The sequence below is a fragment of the Alexandromys fortis genome, unplaced genomic scaffold (assembly GCF_014885135.2).
Source record: "Alexandromys fortis isolate MF-2015 unplaced genomic scaffold, M_Fortis_MF-2015_v1.1 scaffold_444, whole genome shotgun sequence".
NCBI lineage: Eukaryota > Metazoa > Chordata > Mammalia > Rodentia > Cricetidae > Alexandromys > Alexandromys fortis.
In genome coordinates, this window is record NW_026068318.1 from 75,103 (window position 1) to 94,592 (window position 19,490).

At 47.0% G+C, this 19,490-nt stretch overlaps 2 protein-coding genes across 2 annotated transcripts; both read left to right on the forward strand.

Annotated features, from left to right (window-relative positions):
* Positions 1-1,216: 1,216 nt before the first annotated feature.
* Znf394 (zinc finger protein 394) lies at positions 1,217-9,531 on the forward strand. The gene is made up of 3 exons (XM_050132733.1): positions 1,217-1,770; positions 4,129-4,252; positions 6,850-9,531. The coding sequence occupies exons 1-3, from the start codon at positions 1,375-1,377 to the stop codon at positions 7,857-7,859; spliced, it is 1,530 nt and encodes a 509-aa protein (XP_049988690.1). The 5' UTR covers positions 1,217-1,374; the 3' UTR covers positions 7,860-9,531.
* Positions 9,532-10,580: 1,049 nt separating this feature from the next.
* Atp5mf (ATP synthase membrane subunit f) lies at positions 10,581-19,191 on the forward strand. Its single transcript, XM_050132738.1, has 4 exons — positions 10,581-10,659; positions 15,892-15,999; positions 18,302-18,418; positions 19,032-19,191. Exons 1-4 carry the CDS (start codon positions 10,647-10,649, stop codon positions 19,058-19,060), a joined length of 267 nt encoding a protein of 88 aa, XP_049988695.1. The 5' UTR covers positions 10,581-10,646; the 3' UTR covers positions 19,061-19,191.
* Positions 19,192-19,490: the final 299 nt, after the last annotated feature.

Genomic DNA, 19,490 nt, shown 5'->3' on the forward strand with positions numbered 1-19,490 from the left:
AGAAAAAGGGGAGTTTTGTTAAATCCTGTTACCCTTAACCGTAAATGCCTATCTTTATTTAATAATCTATTCCTCTCGTGTTTTGATCGCTTTCCACCTACAGGCAATATCAAAGTTCCTGTAGTCACTCCTAGGGTCACACTGAAACAGACTACTGTGGAATTGCAACCCTCTACAAATAGCTGAAGACCTAGAGAATAAAGACCCCAATGCTGTAGAACGGCAGGGCGGGCATCTCTCAGGGAGGGTGAGATTCTGAAATCCCTGAGTTCCATCTCCAGCACCAAGGAGATGGGGAGTAAAATAAAGAGTTATAAGGCACTGGAGAGATGGCTCAGTGGTTAGGAACATTTGCTGCTCTTGTCAAATGATCTGGATCCGATTCCCCAAACTCTCATGGCTAACAACCTTTGGTAACTCTGATTCCAGGGTATCTGATGCCCTCTTCTGGCCTCTGTTTGCAGTGCACACAATGTGTATTAGAGATGTTACTCCCACTCACTCCATCCTTCCACACCCGTCACCCTCATAGTGAGATACTCTCACTATCTAATCTAGCTCTGGCTGTCCTGGAACTCACTATGTACGCTAGGCTGAACCTGAATCCACAAAGATCCGCCTGCCTCTGCCTCCGGAGTTCTGGGATTACAGGCTTGTACCACCGCTGCCCGGTTAAGTCTGCACCACGTTGTGGGTGCCGAGAATTGAGCCCAGATCTTCTATAAGAGCACCTAAGTATCCTTAACCTCTGAGCCATCTCTCTAGCCCCTTTTTATTTGTTTGTCGTTTTGAAACAGGATTTCTCTGTGTAGGCCCCGTTTTACTTTTTTAATTTTGTTTCTTTGGTTTCTGTTTTGTTTTGTTCTGCTTTTTTGATTTTGTTTTTGGTGTGAGATAGGATTTCTCTGTGTAGCCCTGGCTGTCCTGGAGCTCTCTCTGTAGACCAGGCTGGCCTCGAACTCATATAATCTCCTGCCTCTACCTCCAAGTGCTACAGGCGTGCGCTGCCACCACCATCTGGCTCCGCCCCCCGCCCACCACTCATCAACTTTTTTTTTTTTTTTAGAACGTGGCCTCTGGCAGCTCCAGTGGCAGAACCACCGAGATGCATCTTAGTCCTCCAGGGTGCTTAGAGAGACCTTGGGAATACAAGTCCTGTCCCCAGCGCGGGGGGGGGGGGGGGGATAACGACGCACTTCCGGCTGGGTTTGTTTTTCTCACTTTGACCAGCTAAAGTGAGACCTAAAGGCCATGGTAGCTGGTGTGTTGTGTCGGTAGGGGCTATTTCGGGGCCTCCTTTGTGGAAGAGAGTGGCAGTACGCTACGTTTTGCCCTTCTAGAAACAAGTTCGAGCTGAACGGTCCAGAGACTCCAATGGATACGGATGCCGGGGTCTCCGCGCCACCGCTCGGTGCCGAGCTTTGTACCGTGAAAGTGGAGGAGGACTCACTCGGAAGTCAGAAGCCCTCCGGACTCGGGGATTGTCAGAACCCCGAAACTTCTCGAAAACTGTTCAGGCAGTTGCGCTACCAGGAAGTGGCGGGCCCCGAAGAGGCGCTGAGCCGACTCTGGGAGCTCTGTCGGCGGTGGCTGAGGCCGGAGCTGCGCTCCAAGGAGCAGATCCTGGAGCTGCTGGTGCTGGAGCAGTTCCTCACCATCCTGCCGCAGGAGCTCCAGGCTTGCGTGCGGGACCTCTGCCCTGAGAGCGGGGAGGAGGCTGCGGTGTTGGTGCGGACTCTACAAAGAGCACTGGACCGGGCCTCCCCACAGGTGAGATGCGGGTGGGCTCTGGGTGACTTCAGAGAGATGGTTTCAGCGTTTAAGATCCCGTGGGGCTCTTCCAGAGGATGAGTTCAGTTACCAGCACCCACGTAGGGTGGCTCATCACCTCCTGCAACTCTAGTTTCAGGGGCTCTAAATACCTTCTTCTGGGCATTTTTAATCGCGCATGTGAGTGACGTCTATAGGCTCATATATCAGAATATGTTAAGTCCGTGGGAAGACACCTTGGAAAAATAGAGTAATACTCCTGACACTACTGATTTTGAAAATTTTTCTTATTTTTTTTTTTAAGTCACTGTGTAGCCCTAACTGACTTGAACTCATTGTATAGACCAGACTGGCCTTGAACTCACAGAGATCCACTTGACTCCACCTCCAAAGTTCAGGGACTAAAAGTGTGCACCGCGATGCCTAGCTCGTTGAAACTAAGCTTGCTCGTGCCTTTTGGGAAACAATTCACAATCATGGTCAGTGTGAAAATACTTTTTTTTTTTTTTTTGAGACAGGGTTTCTCTGTGGCTTTGGAGCCTGTCCTGGAACTAGCTCTGTAGACCAGGCTGGTCTCGAACTCACAGAGATTCGCCTGCCTCTGCCTCCCGAGTGCTGGGATTAAAGGCGTGCGCCACCACCGCCCGGCTTTTTTTTTTTTTTTTTTTTTTTTTTTTTTTTTTTTTTTTTTTTTTTTTTTTTTTTTTTTTTTTTTTTTTGCGTTTTTGTTTACGTGACTGTGCATGTGAATGTGTGCCACGTGTATGTGTGTGCCTAAGGAACACAGAAGAAGGCGTTAGGTCCCAGGAACCGGGGACACAGACTATTGTGAGCTGCCCAGTGTAGGTGCTGGCAGCTGGACGCAGGTCAGTCGCCCTGGGAGAACAGGAAGCACTTAACTTCTGATACACCCTTAAAATTTAACCCAATCCCTCAAAAGTTAATTCTGAAACATTTTCCAGGTCCTTCCCCCCAGAATGTCATTTCATGATTTAGCCATTTCAGAGACAATTTTTCCTCCTCGGCACTGTAGACATTTGGGCTAATATTTCATTGTCGGTGACAAACACTCAAGCACTTCAGAGTTTTGGGATCTCAGATTAGGAAAATGCTGGATCACTAATTTCATCCCTGGCTGAACTGAGATATTCTGACATTGTGAACAGTTTTGCTCACAAGCATTTTAGATAGAGGGAACTTAGCCTATATAAGCATACATATGTTAGCCTTGTACATGTATACATAGTGTGTTTAGTTTGTCGCTATGATAGATACCTAAAACAACGTAAGGAACACAAGATCCATTGGGATTTAATAGTTCAGCAATTAAGAGTCCATGGTCGGTGGAATTCATTGTTTCTGGGCTTGGGGTATGGCAGAGCACCATTACAGAAGAGTATGCTGGAGCAGGTATGTTTGCTTCCTGGCAGCAAGGAAGCAGAATAGGGATGCAGAAAAGGGTCAGGATTAAGGAGCTGGAGCTCCCAGGGACACGCCCCTGCATCTGCATCCTCCGCCTAAGATGTCTCTTCTCTCCCCACCTGAAAATTGAGAAATAATCTCATGTAGCCCAGGCTGGCCTGAACAACTCCCTATGTAGAGAAAAGATGACCCTAACATTTCTGATCCCCCTGCCTCCACCTATGGAGTTCAAGGATTACAAGTGTTTGCGGCCACAGCTGGCTTCTGTGATGTTGGGGTTGGACTCAGCTCTGTGCATGCCAGCCCAGTGCTCTTGAGCTGAGCCACATCCCAACCCCAGTGTCCATTTTGTAAGTCACAGTGATAGAACTAAAATATTTTGCTTGTGTCTTCCCCAAATTGTCATAGATGATCCACAGAAAATCTTTTCATGATTATAGGAGGTTGTGACCCTCTAGTGAGAATGGTGACTCTTCTCACTGCTGTGACAGGATCAGCTTGAGGGGAGGGCTTATTTGGGTCAAGATTTAAGAAGATCACAGTCTGAAGTCAGGAAGGTGTAGCAGAGGATGTAGCTGGTAACCAGGCTTCACAGTTAGCAGGCAGAAAGAGGTGAGTGCTGATTTCCCTCACCACCTTTCCCTTCATTCAGTCCAGTGCATCAGCTTATCGAGGGTTGGCCTTCCCCCTACAGTCAAATCTGTCTGGAAATGCTGCACAGGTAAGTCCAGAAGCTTAGTTTTGGGTGATTCTAAGTCCAGTCAGACTGACAATGAAGGTGATCAGTAGCAGGTCCCTTTGGTACTCCATATCTGTGGCTGTCCCTTGACTCTCACACCAGCTCCTTACTCCCTAAAGACTGGCTTTCCCTTAGAGTAATGAAGTGTTCGCAGTGACAGCAAGTGCTGAACGGAGATCTTGTGCTGTTTGTTCTAGGGCCTTGTGACTTACAAGGATATGGCCGAATCTCTGACCTGGGAAGAGTGGGAGCAGCTGGCCGCAGCTCGGAAGAGTTTCTGCAGAGAGAGCACGAAGGATCGTGACGGCACAGTTCTGCCTGGTACGTGCTGTTCTCTGACGAGTTGTACTCTGTGTGGCTTGTAGGGTGGCTGCTCTAGTTTCCTACCAGTTGCTGTGAGAAAACATTCTGACCAGAAGCATCTTAGCGGGAGAAAGGGCTTATTTGACTCTCAAGACCAGGTCACAGTTCATCATTGAGACAAGTCAAGGCAGGATCTGAAAGCAGACCCCCTTGCTAGTTCCCATAGCCTTGCCTCTGACTGAGGAACTCATTTCACAGCCAGTGCAGAATAGCAAGAATGGGGAAGGATGCTGTTTGCAGCTGGCTTAGCTTCAGCTAGCATTTTTTTTGTTGTTGTTGTTGATTTTGATTTTTTTTTTTTTTTGAGACGGGGGTTTGTCTGTAGCATTGGAGCCTGTCCTGGAATTCATAGAGATCCACCTATCTCTGCCTCCCAAGTGCTGAGATTAAAGGTGTGTGCCATCACTGCCCGCCCGCCCTCCCTCCCCCCCCCCCTCCCTCCTTCCCTTCTTCCCTCCTTCCCTCCCTCCCTCCTTCCCTCCCTCCCTCCCTCCTCCCTCCTTCCTTCCTGCCTTCTCTTCCTTCCTTCCTTCCTTCCTTCCTTCCTTTCTTCCTTTCTTTCTTTCTTTCTTTCTTTCTTTCTTTTTCTTTTTTTTTTTTTTGCAGCAGTTTTCTTTTAAATCTTTTATTTATGTGTTGTGTGTGTAGATCAGAAAACAACTTGTAGGAGCAAGTTTTCTCCTTCCACCACGTGTATACTGAGGATCATTAAACCAGCTGTCAGGTGCTTCTACCCACTGAGTTGTCTCATCATCCCCCTCAAGTAGCTTTTTTACATAGTTCAAAACCATCTTGCTTAGGAATGGTACCTCCCACAGTGGGTTGGCCCTGCTACATCAATTAAGAATCAAAGTAGTTCCCCACAGAGAGCCCACAGGCCAATCTGATTTGCCTGGCTCCTCAATTGAGGCTTTTCTTTCATAGGCTGTTGTCAGGATTAACAGCTGAGTTTTCTATGATCTGTGAGCTAGTTTCCATTCACAAACATGGGTTAAGAGCCTTAGGATTTCTTTTGTGACCTACACAAGGTCTGTCTGTATTTTATTTTGTGTACATGTGTTTGTTTTTAATATTTTGTTGTTGGGTTTTTGAGACAGGGTCTCACTATGTAACTCTGGTTGGCTTGGAACTCACTACATAGACCAGACTAGTTGAACTCACAGAGATCTTCCTGCTTTGCCTTCCAAGTGCTAGACTTATGAATGTGTGCCACTCCACCTGGCCTCTAATAATTTTGTACTTGTTCTTTGATAATTTCAAACATACATCTAATGTACTTTGATCAGAATCGACTTCCATTCCTGTCTTACCCGTTCCCACTTGCTCTGAAACCCTTCTTCCCAGAATGCCCCATTCCTATCCTTCTACTCTCTCTGGAACCCTTGTTTTTCCCAGCATGCTCTCTTACATTCCTCTCTTCTTCCCACTCTCTTTGGAAACCTTCCCAAAGTGCCCCCTCCTACATTCAAGTTTGTGTTGTTTATTTTAATTTGGGTTTTCATGTGCATGAGTGTGGGTTTATTTATTAGAGCATGGTCAACTTAACAATGGCTACATTCATGCTGGGTGGTGGTGGCACACGCCTTTAATCCCAGCACTCGGGAGGCAGAAGCAGGTGGATCTCTGTGAGTTTGAGGCCAGGCTGGTCTACAAGAGCTAGTTCCAGGACAGGCTCCAAAGCTACACAGAGAAACCCTGTCTTGAAAAGCCACAAAAAAACAACAACAACAACAACAAAAAACCCAAAACAAAACAAACAAAAAAACAGTGGCTACATTCTTGAAGAAAAATCACTCTGGCTTCCTCCGGCAGTGATCAGTTACCAGTAGCTCCTCAGCTACAGGTGGGATCCTGATGTACCCTCCCCATTTTTATGGGTTTGTGAGAGCAAACATGTGTATAGTATGGGTGTATGTGTAGAGGCCAGAAGACATGTTTTTTTTTGTTTTTTGTTTTTTTTTTTTTGAGACAGATTTTCTCTGTAGCTTTTGGAGCTTGTCCTGGAAACTAGCTCTTGTAGACCAGGCTGGTCTCGAACTCACAGAGATCCGCCTGCCTCTGTCTCCTGAGTGCTGGGATTAAAGGCCTATGCCACTACTACCCGGCCAGAGGACAATTTTTATAGACCTTCAACCAATCCTAGATAGCCTTCCCACTGAGACCTTGCCTTCAAGACTTCGGAATTACCACCGATGTTCATTGTAGCTCGCCATGGAGAGCCTTTCTTGCGTTAATCCAGCCCACATTCATGGAATAAAGGCAATACAGCCTGCCCTGACATTTTTTTGCAGTTCTACCTCTCTTAGTATACAGTCTGTAGCAATGCAGTGGGACCAGGGAAGAATGGCTTGGTAGCTGTAGGCTCAAGTACAAAAGGAAGGCAGGCTATTTGCCTGTACAGCCAGAGTGGATGCCCCTGATGGGCTCATTCAGTTTCACCCAAGGAGGTGGGGAGGACCACTTCGAAGTGGGTTAGAGGTGCTTCCTTTACCAGCATTTCCATTTCCCTGGGACACGGGCGAGAGATAACAGCAGCTTATGTTTGCATGTTTCAGGCTTGGAAACCAGAGCTCCAAGCACAGACTGGATTCCAAAGCAAGAGACTTTAAAGGAAGCAGAATCACAGGCACGGGTGCAAGAAGTGTCCCAGGGAAAGGTCCCACTGTTTACCAAGTGTGCTGATGCCGTTGAGGACTGGGAAGAGAAGCTGCCGAAAGACTCTGTGTTGTTGCATCTCCAGAGTTCTCCTGAAGAGCAAGGACGCACTGCCATCCCTCCTCTCATAGGTGTGTCCGAGAGTCACGAATTTGGGAACAGTGCCAGCCTTGGCCTTGGTCAGCACATCCAGGCAGCAAAGAGTCTCAGTGCCACTGATGCACATGGGAGTGACCACAAACAAGGCTTCCATGTGAAATTCTGTACAGCAAAACCTCACAACTCTGTTGACAGTAGTTTGGGGCTCCGTGAGGACAAACCCTACAAATGTGACAGCTGTGAGAAGAGGTTCAGACAGTGCTCAGATCTTTTTAAACACCAGAGGACCCACACAGGTGAGAAGCCCTATCAGTGCCAAACATGTGGGAAAAGCTTCAGCCAGAGTGCTGCCCTTGTTAAACACCAGCGGACACACACAGGTGAGAAGCCGTATGCCTGCCCAGAGTGCGGGGAATGCTTCAGGCAGAGCTCGCACCTCACTCGGCATCAGAGGACCCATGCCAGCGAGAAGTACTGTAAATGTGAGGAGTGCGGGGAGGTCTTTCATATCTCTAGCCTTTGTAGACATCAGAGACTCCATAAAGGGGAGAGACCATACAAGTGTGAGGACTGCCAGAAGAGCTTCAAACAGCGCTCAGACCTCTTTAAGCATCAGAGAATCCACACGGGAGAGAAGCCCTATGTGTGTTTTGTCTGTGGGAAAAGCTTCACTCAGAGTGCAACCCTCATTAAACACCAGAGAACTCACACGGGAGAAAAACCTTATAAATGTCTTCAGTGTGGTGAAAGATTTAGACAGAGTACACACCTTGTCCGACACCAGAGAATCCACCGAACCACAGTCTCCTAGCTTTCATGTGTCTCTGTGTGACTTGTGGGTGTTTTTGCTGTTGCTGCTATTTTTGAGAAAAGGTCTCACTGTGCAGCCCTGGCTGACCTGGAAGAAGCTATATAAAGCAGGCTGGCCTCAAATGTGGAGACCAACTTGCCTCCACCTCCATCTCCTGAGTGCTGAGATTAAAGGTGTGCACCCACCATGCCCAGCATGGCTTGTGTTTTGGTTCTTCAGTTGTTTCTTTGTCCGAAAACTACATTCTTTGTCATTTGGAACATTTTAGTCACTCTTAGATTTCCTTAGGCCTCACACACAAGAGACATTGGTCTGATTTGAAAAATTTTGTCTGTTTTTTGAGATAGGATTTTATTGTATAGCTCTGGCCGTCCTGGAACACACTATGAGGACCTGGCTGGCCTAGAACTCAAAGATTCTCCTCCCTCTACCTTCCAAGTGCTGGGATTAAAGACATGTACCACCAAGCTTGGCTTGGTTTGAACCTTAATACATGCTTTTTTAAAATATTTTTTTATTATGTATACAATAGTCTGTCTGTGTGTATGCCTGCAGGCCAGAAGAGGGTGCCAGACCTCATTACAGATGGTTGTGAGCCACCATGTGGTTGCTGGAAATTGAACTCAGGACCTTTGGAAGAGCAGGCAGTGCTCTTAACCACTGAGACATCGCTCAAGTCCCCCTTAATACATGCTTTTACAGACAAAAAAATAAGCAGAGAAACATCATAAACCGGGCGGTGGTGGCACAAGCTTTTAATGCCAGCACTCAGGAGGCAGAGGCAGGTGGATATCTGAGTTTGAGGCCAGCCTGGTTTACAAAAAAGAACCCACTACCCTACTCTAAATACAGGCAGACTCAAAAGTTTGGTGGTACACACCTATAATGCCAGCACTTGGGAAAGTTGACACAAGAGGTGTTAGGTTGGTGTTGATCTTTGGCCCAAGATGGAGTCACTTAAGACACCAAGATAGATGACCGTTGTGGGATTCAGCCTCTTCGGTAACTGAACAGTCTATAGTTTTCAGAAGTCTGCTGACTCCTTGTCTCAGTAGAAACAGCCTCGTGCTATCCTAACAACCCCCCAGTAAGTCTTGCTTAGTGCAGTACATTTTGCCTGGAACAGTTCTTTTTTCCCTAATGGTTTCCCCACCAAACTCCAAAAGGCAGTCCAAATATCCAGAAAAGAACTCAACCTGGACAATAGAATTTCTGGCAGTTAGATAAAGCAGCATTCATAAGGAACCCGTGAAGCCCGTTTCCCTCTGCTAAAAGGAGTCACTTCCCTTATCTCTGGCAAAAGAGAAGTCTGGTCACCTATGATGTCTATCAACATGCCAAAGTGCATGCTGGCCTCCAGGCTCCCTCAGAATCACAAGTACTTGTCACACATTTCAAAGTCCGTGCTATAGCATCCTGACTCTTTTTCACCTTCTCTCTACTAAACTCCCTTCAGTTCCCTGGCTTCCCTTCCCCCAGCTATTTATTCGTTGTTTATAATAACGACGAATTCTCCATGTGTTCTCTCTAGCCTCTGTTCCTGTTTCTCTCTCTTTCTGAAACTGGGTTTCTCTATGTAAGCCCTGGCTGTCCCCACTCTGTAGATCAGGCTGGCCTTGGACTCAGAGATCCGCCTCTGCCTCCCGAGGAATTAAAAGAGTGCGCAACCAGAGTCTGGCGTCATTGTTCTCTCTAGTTTCTATCCCCCACCATTCCCCTCTGTCTCACAAAGAGCCCTGGCCATGTTCAGTCTATTTCTCTCTCCACTCTAGACTCTTTAAATGCCTCTGGCTGTTCCCTCTTTCTCATATCTACAATAATAAAAGCCTTCCCCCTATAGGGGCTGGGAAGATGGCTCAGTGGTTAAGAGCACTTGCTGCTCTTCCAGAGGACCCAGGTATGATTCCCACCACCTACATAAGAGCTCACAATTCCAGTTCCACGGGATCCAGTGCCTTCTTTCGACCTCAGTAGCTCTGCATGCATGTGGTATACAGACATACATGCAAGCAATACCCATACACATAAAAAAACAATTTAAAAACATCTTTAATCATACCATGGAGCAGTCGTGTCCGTTTATACAGGCAGTGCACACCTGTAATCCTGACGCTTGAGATGCTGAGGAACTGTATGGAAGAAAGTTTGAGGCCAGCCTAGAAAACATAACTGATTTCAAGGCCAGACTGACTGTTATTTCATACAGTTTTGCTGTATCCAAGGCTGTTAAAAGTTGGGAATTATTGGTAAGATAATTGCCTGTGGCTATATGGTAGCCTTGACCTCGGCTCCAACACTTGAACCTGAACTTCTGGTCAGTCTGCAATCTTCATGGAAACCCTTTAACCATCTTGAGTAGAACTGCAGAGCAGTTTAGGGTTCAAGACCAGTGAATAGCAGGTAAAAGGAATTAGGGAGGGCAAGAAATGTACCGGCCTTCAAGACTTCTCTTCCTTTTTTTTTTTTTCCATTTTGGCGTGGAATGAAACCAGAGCCTTGCGCTCGGGATTGAGCCACAGCCCTAACCCTTACACCACTCATTTCTCATAATAGCTCCAAAAGCAGGGGACAAAAAGCCAGAATGTCCCCTTTCCCTTTTGTCCTTTTTTTCTTCCGTTTGATCCCAAGATGCAGGGTCCGCGGGAATTTTATTCTCCAAGAACTGCTGGCCCCTTCTATGCACCCTCGCGTCCTACATTCTACCCAACGGGTGACCTACTTCCGGTGAGCCCGTGCTCCCAGCAGCCCTCGCGCAAGCCTGGGCTTTGCTGACACCGGGACTGCAAGATGGCGTCGCTCGGTGAGTCCTCTGACTCTTGCCAGGCCGCGGGGTTAGAAGCCCGAGTTGGGCGCAGGATCCAGGGCCACAGTGGGGTGAGAAGGAACTACGGGGCCACTTGCCCTGCTCCCGGGGACGTCTCCGAGGCCTCCCCTGGGGCGCTGGACATTTGCTCTGAGGTCCTGCGTTGCCGGCCCTCCTCTGTGCACTCTGGCGGATTACCGCCGTGCACCGCCTGGCGTGGCTGTGGAAGATCGAGGCAGACCGGAGAAGCCTCTCCGGGCCTGCACAGCCGCTGCCGGGAACCGTTTGCTTGCCCCCCCCTCCCCTGAGGACTAAGCTCCCCTGAGGACTACACTGACGGAGGGGGGGGGGCACTTGAACTTTTACGCACCGCAGCGCCGGGCCTTCCCAGAGCTGAGGTTCAAATTAAGGTTCAGCCCCAGCACTTGCCTGGGATGATTCCCGACGCCGCAGTGAGATTCGTAACACTATTGAACACGCCTACTGAAGTCGAAGTGACCTGTTCAAGGTCATAAATCCTGAGAGCCCAGTTGGGATTCAGACCTAGGTTGGCAGGGCCTCTTGGTAAATGAGATTAATTCCCAGAGATGTCCTTGTGACAGGCAAGCGGTCGTTCCCTTAACACGCGCGCGTGTAAATCTCATTCATTGTGCACTGATGGGATTACATATCATATGGTCAAGGGAGTGATGGCGCTTGCGTGCATGACGGAGGACAACTTTGAGGAGTGGCATCTCTTCTCCCTCATGGGATGAAACTCCAGGTTGTCTACCCACCTCCTTTTGAGACCGGGTTTCTCCGTGTAGCCTAGGTTGGTCCTGATCTTGCAGCCTCTGTGTCTGAGTGCTAGCATTACAGGCCTCTGCCACCATACTTGGCTTGTTTCTGTGTTCTTTATCTCGGCCTGGGAAAATGAAGTGGTGGGGTGTCTGAAATGGAGTGTGAAGAAGCTGGGCTTTTTTTTTTTTTTTTTTTCTTTCGAGACAGGGTTTCTCTGTGTATCCCTGGCTGTCCTGGAACTAGCTCTTGTAGACCAGGCTGGCATCGAACCCACAGAGATCTGCCTGCCTCTGCCTCCCGAGTGCTGGGATTAAAGGCGTGCGCCACCACTGCCCGGCTAGCTGGGCTTTAAAAATTTTTTTTTGTTTTGTTTTTGGGCTTTTCAAGACAGGGTTTCTTTGTATAGTCCTGGCTATCATGGAACTCCCTATGTAGATGTGGACCAGGCTGACCTCTATCTCAGAGATCTGCCTGCCTCTGCCTCCCGAGCCCTGGGATCAACAGTGTACGCCACCACCACCTGAGGCTTTAGAGGGGGCATTTTATCTGTAAAATGCCAGGAGAGACGATTAGTGCACACTGTTTTCAGAAGAGACAGTGTGAAGAGCGTCGACGACACTGCTCAAGAGCTGGAAGAAGGATGAGTCACCAAGTTGAGGCCAGCCTGGGCTACATAAGTAGACCCCCACCAAAAAAAAAGTTGAAAAAAAAAAAAAAGACAAGTTCTCTTTAGCCCTATTTGTCTTGAAACTTACTGTACAGACCAGGCTGGCTTTGAACTCACAGAAATCGCCCTGCTTGCTGCCTCCTGAGTGCTGGGGTTAAAAGGCGTGTGCCACCATGCCTATCTTGAAGTTTCCAATCTTTTTTTTTTTAAAAATATCTATTTATTATGTATACGATATATGCCTGCAGGCCAGAAGGGGGCACCAGACCTCAGTACAGATGGTTGTGAGCCACCATGTGGTTGCTGGGAATTGAACTCAGGACCTTTGGAAGAGCAGGCAATGCTCTTAACCGCTGAGCCATCTCTCCAGCCCCGAAGTTTTCAATCTTATTTAAGTAGACAGTGTGAAGAGCCCTTTGGACTAAGGCCTAAGCAGTTGGGTACACTTAGCTAGCTGGAAGTGGTAATGCACAACTGTTGTGCTAGCTCTTTGGAAGCTGAAGCAGGGGAATTGCTGAGTTCAAGGCCAGCCAGTACTACATAGCAATACCCTGTTTCAAGGTGCCTCCCCCCACAAAAAATTAATTCAAGAAAGATATCTGGGGTGGGTAGTAGAGCTTAGTTGGTAAAGTGCCTGCTCATCGTGCACAGAGTCCTGGGTTCCACCCCCAGCACCACATAAAATCTGTAGTTCCAGCACTTGGAAGGTGGCACACTGCAGCTAGTTTAGTTCTAGCCTGGGCTACATAAGACTGTCTCAAAAAAAGAACAGAAGGAAAGAAGGAAAGAAAAATAATTAAAATCAGGGCCTGTGGCACATGAGTGTGTGTGTGTGCGCACACGTGAGCCCACACACAGAAGAGCCATAAGGATACTATAAGGGTCAGAAAACAACTTTGCAGGTTTTGCACTGCTGCTCATGCCCTCAGGAGGCCTGGCTGGCAGACCTCTGAGTTCAAGGTCAGTCTAATCTGCCCGTCAAGTTCCTGGACTGAGTGGGCTGTGGAGAGACCCTGTCTCGTCTCTAGAAACAAAGATTAGTGGAACAAAATGACTGGCCCACAATCCGGGACTATGTTGGTGTGAGCTGGACATCTGGTTTTCCTCTGGGGCATTTGAATAAGATCAGTTCACATAACCTAACCTATTCACTGTACTCTGGTGAAGGAATTAGAGTTTGTGACTCCTAAGTATTGATTTTTTTTTTTTTAAAGTGTATCAGTAGCACATAAGATTTGGGAGTGGGGGTGTTTGGGCTGGAAGGATGTCTCCATGGTTAAGAGCACGTGTTGCTCTTAAAGGTGACCAGATTTTGGTTCCCAGTTCCCACATGGTGGTTCATCTCTAACTCCAGTTCCAGGGCATCTGATGCCTTCTTACCTGTTTGGATAGAAGGCATGAGTATGGTGTACATTCATGCATGCAGGCAAAATACTCATGTACATATAATAAAAATAAGTATTTGGTGCCCGGGGGTGGTAGTGCACACCTTTAATCTCAGCACTTGGGAGGCAGGCAGGTGGATCACTGTGAGTTTGAGGTTAACCTGGTCTACAGAGTGAGTTCTGGGACAGCCAAGGCTGTTACACAGAGAAATCCTGTCTTGAAAAACAAAAAAACAAAAACAAAAAAGGTATTCTGTAAAATCCCCTTAAATGGAGTTACAGACAGTTGTGAGCCTTGTGGGTGCTGGGAATTGAACCTCCTGTATCCTCTGGAAGAGCAGCCAATGTCCTTAACCACTTAACCATCTCTCCAACTTCATAAAAATAAATCTTATTTTTATGTATTTATTTTTGAGACAGGGTGTTTGTATATAGCCCTGTCTGTCCTGGAACTCACTAGGTAGACCAGTCTGACCTTGAACTCATAAAGATCTCTGCCTGTGCGTCTCCAGAGTGCTAGGATGATAAAAGGCATGCACTATCATGCTCAGCCTTTTCTTTTCTTTTGTTTTTTTTGAGACAGAGTGTAGCTTTGGCGACTGTCCTGGAACTAGCTCTTGTAGACCAGGCTGACTGCGAACTCACAGAGATCCACCTGCCTCTGCCCATGCTCAGCTTTTTAAAATTAATTTTGTTGATGGGTGGTGGTGGTACACAACTTTAATCCCAGCACTTGAAAGGCAGAGAGAGTTCAGGACAGGCTCCAAAGCTCTGTCTCCCAAAACTAAAAAAAAAAAAAAAATTACTATTGGCCAGGTGGTGGTGGGGCATACCTTTTATCCCAGCACTCGGGAGGCAGAGACAGGTGGATCTCTGTGAGTTCGAGGCCAGCCTGGTCTATAGAGCACTTTCCAGGACAGAGTTTAAAACTACAGGCAAACCCTATCTCAACACCCCCCCAAATAATTATTTTTGTTAACAATATTTTGTTTGCGCAAGCGTATGTATGCTAGAGCATGCATGTGGAAGTCAGAACAATTCTTCTCATGCACAGACCCCAAGGGGTTGGGTAGACCTCTCCTGAGATTGGCTTCCAGAGCCTGGAGACAAGTTGTGAGGTTTGATTTGTTTCCTACCGGTGTATAGATTCCTCTCATAGTGGGGTAATCCTTAACTCTGTATGATGACTAAATAAGGTAAAGCGGGACTGGCAGGCTGGTGGTAAAGAACACTCGATACATAACGTGGCTCACAAACCACTTGTGACTCTAGCTCCATGGGATCTGACACATTTCTTGAGGCACCTGTACTTATGTGTACATGCTTACTCACAGACACAGACACATATTAAAAATAAATCTTTAAATGAATAAAGCAAATGTTAGGATTTTTTCTTAGATTTATTTATTATGTATACTGTATTTTGCCTGCATGTATGCCTACCCACCAGAAGAGGGCACCAGATCTTATTATAGATGGTTGTGAGCTAATATGTGGTTGCTGGGAATTCAGGACCTCTGGAAAAGTGTTCTTAAACCTCTGAGCCATCTCTCCAGCGGGATTTTTATTTTTTTGAGATAGCTTTGTTTGTTGTTAATGCTTTGACATCTTGATCATCTTGTCCACACTTCCTGAGAACTGTGGGAATTCCTGGGATTACAGGTGTGTGCTACTGTGCTTGACTTAGCTTTATAGTGCTCTAAACTGCTCTCCATTTTATTCTTTTTTTTTTAAAGATTTATTTATTTATTATGTATACAACATTCTGCCTCCATGTATGCCCGCACGCCAGAAGAGGGTGCCAAATCTCATCACAGATGGTTGTGAGCCACCATATGGCCGCTGGGAATTGAACTCCGGACCCTTGGAAGAGCAGCCAGTGCTCCCAACAGCTGAGCCATCTCTCCAGCCCTCCATTTTATTCTTTCTTGTGGCCTTTAGCTCTCTTCCTTACAGTCATTCTCAGTAAGCTGTCAGGCATATTGTTGGTTGATAAAGTTTTTTTTTAATTTTACTTTTTGTATGTAGGGGTGCTTTTGTATGTGTGCATGTTTGTACCCCATGTTTGCTTGGTGTCAGAGGAGACCAGAAGACAACTGGATTACAGACTGTTATGGGCTGTCATGTAGATGTTGGGAATTGAATCCAGGTTCTCAAGAGTTCTTGTCTGCTGAGCCATCTTTCCAGCCTTGGTGTTTAAAGCTTTTGCTAAACAGCCCTATAACACAGGCTTAGGCCTACACTAGTATTTTTGTTGTGATACATTTATTCAGAAAATGACTAGTGCAGCACCTGTATACTTGGTATACCTGCATGAACAGTTGAAATGGTACATGGAAGAGTGCTGTCTGTGTTGCTGAAGGATTATTTCGTGTTTTTGTTTTGTTTTTCTTTCAGTGCCACTGAAGGAGAAGAAGCTTATGGAGGTTAAACTTGGAGAACTGCCAAGCTGGATATTGATGCGGAATTTCACCCCCAGTGGCATTGTGGGAGCCTTTCAGAGAGGTCAGTATCTTAATGGGTGTGAAGACAAAAGCACTACTCTTGTGTGCCGGTTTGTTTTTGTATGAGGTAGTCTGGGCGATAAAGGTTTTTTTTTTTTTATTTTCGAGACGGGCTTTCTCTGTAGTTTTTGGTGCCTGTCCTGGAACTAGCTCTTGTGGCTTGTGGCTGGCCTCGAACTCACAGAGATCCTCCTGCCTCTGCCTCCCGAGTGCTGGGATTAAAGGCGTGCGCCACCACCGCCCGCGCTCGGATAAAGGCTTTGGTGTCTTGAAATATATTGTTTTTGTAGAGGGGGTGATGATGGTGGTTAACTCCTGAATTTCTGTATTTGTATGAGCCTATCAAAGGCTGACTGAAGCTGGGTATGGTGGTGCATGTCTGGATCTCTGTGAGTTTGAGGACAACCAGGACTGTACATAGAGAAACTCTGTCTCAAAACAAAAAAAAGGCTGACTGAGTGGGCCAGGAAAGAGGCTTAATAGTGATGCATGAGGTCCTGAGTTGGGTTCCCAGTGCTCATGTTAAAAACAGTGTGTGCCTGTGCTTCCAGCGCTGAGGCAGAGATGGGAGGATCCCTTCCCGGAGCACACTGACTGCTAGTTAAGTCTAGCTAATTGGTCAGCTCTAAGTTGAGTGAGCTCCAAGTTCACCTGTCTCAAGACATGGTGGGGAGAGATACTGCCTGATGCCAACCACTGCCTCCACAGTCTCACATCTGTGAACGTGAGCGTGCACACACCATCTGCATACATACGCAAAGCAACAACAAAGGTGAGCTTTGAGATGTTTCAGCCTGGGAAATGTTTTATATTTTTTGAGGCTATTAGGCTCAAGCTAGCCTCGAATTTTTCTTAAACCTGCCTCAGTCTCCCAGGTAATGGTGCCACCATATCCAGCTAAAAATAATTTTATTGCTTTGGATCAATGCCTCTATCTTAGAGGAAACTGAAAATCCAGGTGTGGTTACACACACCTGTACTTCTAGCAGTAGGAAGCTGGAGGTAGGAGGGTCTAGAGTTTAGTGTCTGTCCACCTTTACCAAATTTGTTGGCCTGTGAAACATGAGACTCTAGTCTCAAAAAAAAAAAAAAGTTACAAACAAACAAAGACTTCTTTGAGAAAAGAATGAGTTTAAATCCTGGTGATCACCAGCCTGTATCATTATCATGCTCGTTCTTCTTCAAGCCTTCCTAAAACATTTTAAAGGGTCCATCTTGTGCATGCACTAAGTTCAGGATTGGTCAGATCTTTGATGGAGTCATGCATGGCCTCTGGCCTCCTCAGAAATACCCATTTTGCTAATCTGGCACCCCATGCTATTTTTTCCTGTGAGTTGGTCTGGCTTGCGGTTTCCCTCCAGTTCTGCCTTTTGCCCCCATGTCTGTTTACACTTGTCCAGGAAACTAATGTGGCCTATGCTCATAGCTCCTCCCGGGCAGTCCTTGCTATTTTAATTTTTTTTTTCCTTCTGGTTTTTCGAGGCAGTGTTTCTCTGTATAACTTTGGTGCCTGTTCTGGAACTCTCTCTGTAGGCCAGGCTGGCCTTGAACTCAGAGATCTGCCTATCTCTGCCTTCTGAGTTGCTGGGATTAAAGGCGTGCACCATTACTGCCCAGCGCTATTTAAAATTTTTAATGATACCTAGCCAAGGCCTCCATTTTGTTGTTCTGTTTTGTTGTTTGGCTCACACTATAATATAGCCATGACTGGGATAAAACTTGTAGACCAGGCTGCCTTAAACTCAAGAGATCTTCTTGCCTTTACCTCAGAGGTGCCTTTTTTATTGAAAGACAGGGTCTCAGGTAGGCAGGCCTCAAATTTGGTTTGTAACTGAGGATACCCTTGGACTTGTGATCGTTCTTGTCTCGCCTGACTCATTTCATCCTTTTTTACTAGAGTATGTTTATACCCTCTCTGGTGAATGCACCTGGCTGCTTATATTTAAGGCACTCAGTGCTGTCATGAATGGCTTGCTTAGTCAACCTAGCTGGCTCTGGTGATGTGGTCCTTATTGGGGGTTGGAATCTGGGGCAGAATTAGAATAAGAGTCCCAGACTGGAGTTGGGGGTGAAGCAGGAGCAAAAAAAATAACAAGCTGAGCCAAACCTACAAAGTTAAAGCCAAAGGAAGTATAGATGCCCTGTTAAGTGGGCCTGTGCTCTGGGGCTAGTCTTGGGTCATGGAGACAGAATCCCACAGTCCACTGTTATTAGTAAGTGTAGGGTGGGTTGCTGAGAGAGCCCAGGGATCCCACTGTACACTGTCTCAGAAGCATTGGCAGTAAGCACTTCCTCTGTTGCAGGTTATGACCGGTATTACAACAAATACATCAATGTGCGGAAAGGCAGCATCTCGGGGATTAACATGGTGCTGGCAGCCTATGTGGTTTTCAGCTACTGCCTTTCTTACAAGGAACTCAGTAAGTGCTCTGGCATGACCCAGCTTCCTGTTAGCCGGGAGGCTGGTGTTGACTGGCTTTGTTCACCTAATCAGCAGTGGAGCTTTGGGTGCTCCTTACCTGTCCGTCCACCTGGGAGGGTTACAGGGATTATAGTAGTGTGGCATGTATAACACGGTTTTAAGTGAGGAGCCTATGAAAAAGAACACAGGAAAAATAAGTTGGAATTAGCCTGAAGTTTAAATTTAGTGCTTGGGAAGCATACTATACAATGCTGAAAGCTAGCTTATCCTCCTAGCAGCTGTGAAGATGGTAGTAGGTTTGGTAGTACAGTGCTCTGGCAAAGCACAGCTACTTCTCAGTCTCAGCTACTCTTAGTCTTAGGCGGGTGAAGCCTGATGGCAGACTGGGGACACCAGCCTCTGGGATTCCCGGCTGCTCCTTATTGGACCTAGGCAATACTTCTAGTGGGGGGCCTATTAAAGATACCAGCGTAGCCATCTAATACATGGGAAATTAGCCAAATGGCAGGAAGAAATGTACGGGAAGGGCTGGCATGACTGTGGCCTGTTGCCATCACTCTCCGGTGCTTTCACTGGAACACATGGTAGCAGACTGTTTTTCCTAACCGTAGAACATGAGCGGCGACGCAAGTACCACTGAAGAAGGTCACTATGAGGGGACCGCACACCCGAGCATAAGCGCCTCTCCTGTGCCCATCCATGAAGAACTCAACTGGCTGGATCTTCATGTCCTAAGAATTAGTGCCCAATAAAAGGTGACTGACTGGTTCATGTACTGCTGGCCTGGTGTGGTCATTGTTCTGTGCTCCTGTACCCTTGTCACACAGCCCAGGACTTTGGCTCATGAAGGCCGTGGGCTCTGCACACTGCTGTGTGCTTGGGATTGTGTCCCAGCTCACTGTGGGGCAGCATGTCACCTGGGGTTTCAACTGTCCAGAGGCCTGTTCTCTGCCATAAGCACTGTGGCTGTGCATGAACCCTGACTCATTACAATTTGGGGCGGGGGGAGGAAAGATCTCTTAGCTCTGGATGTGATGGGCTCAGTGTCTGCCTCTGCCTTCACAGTGCTA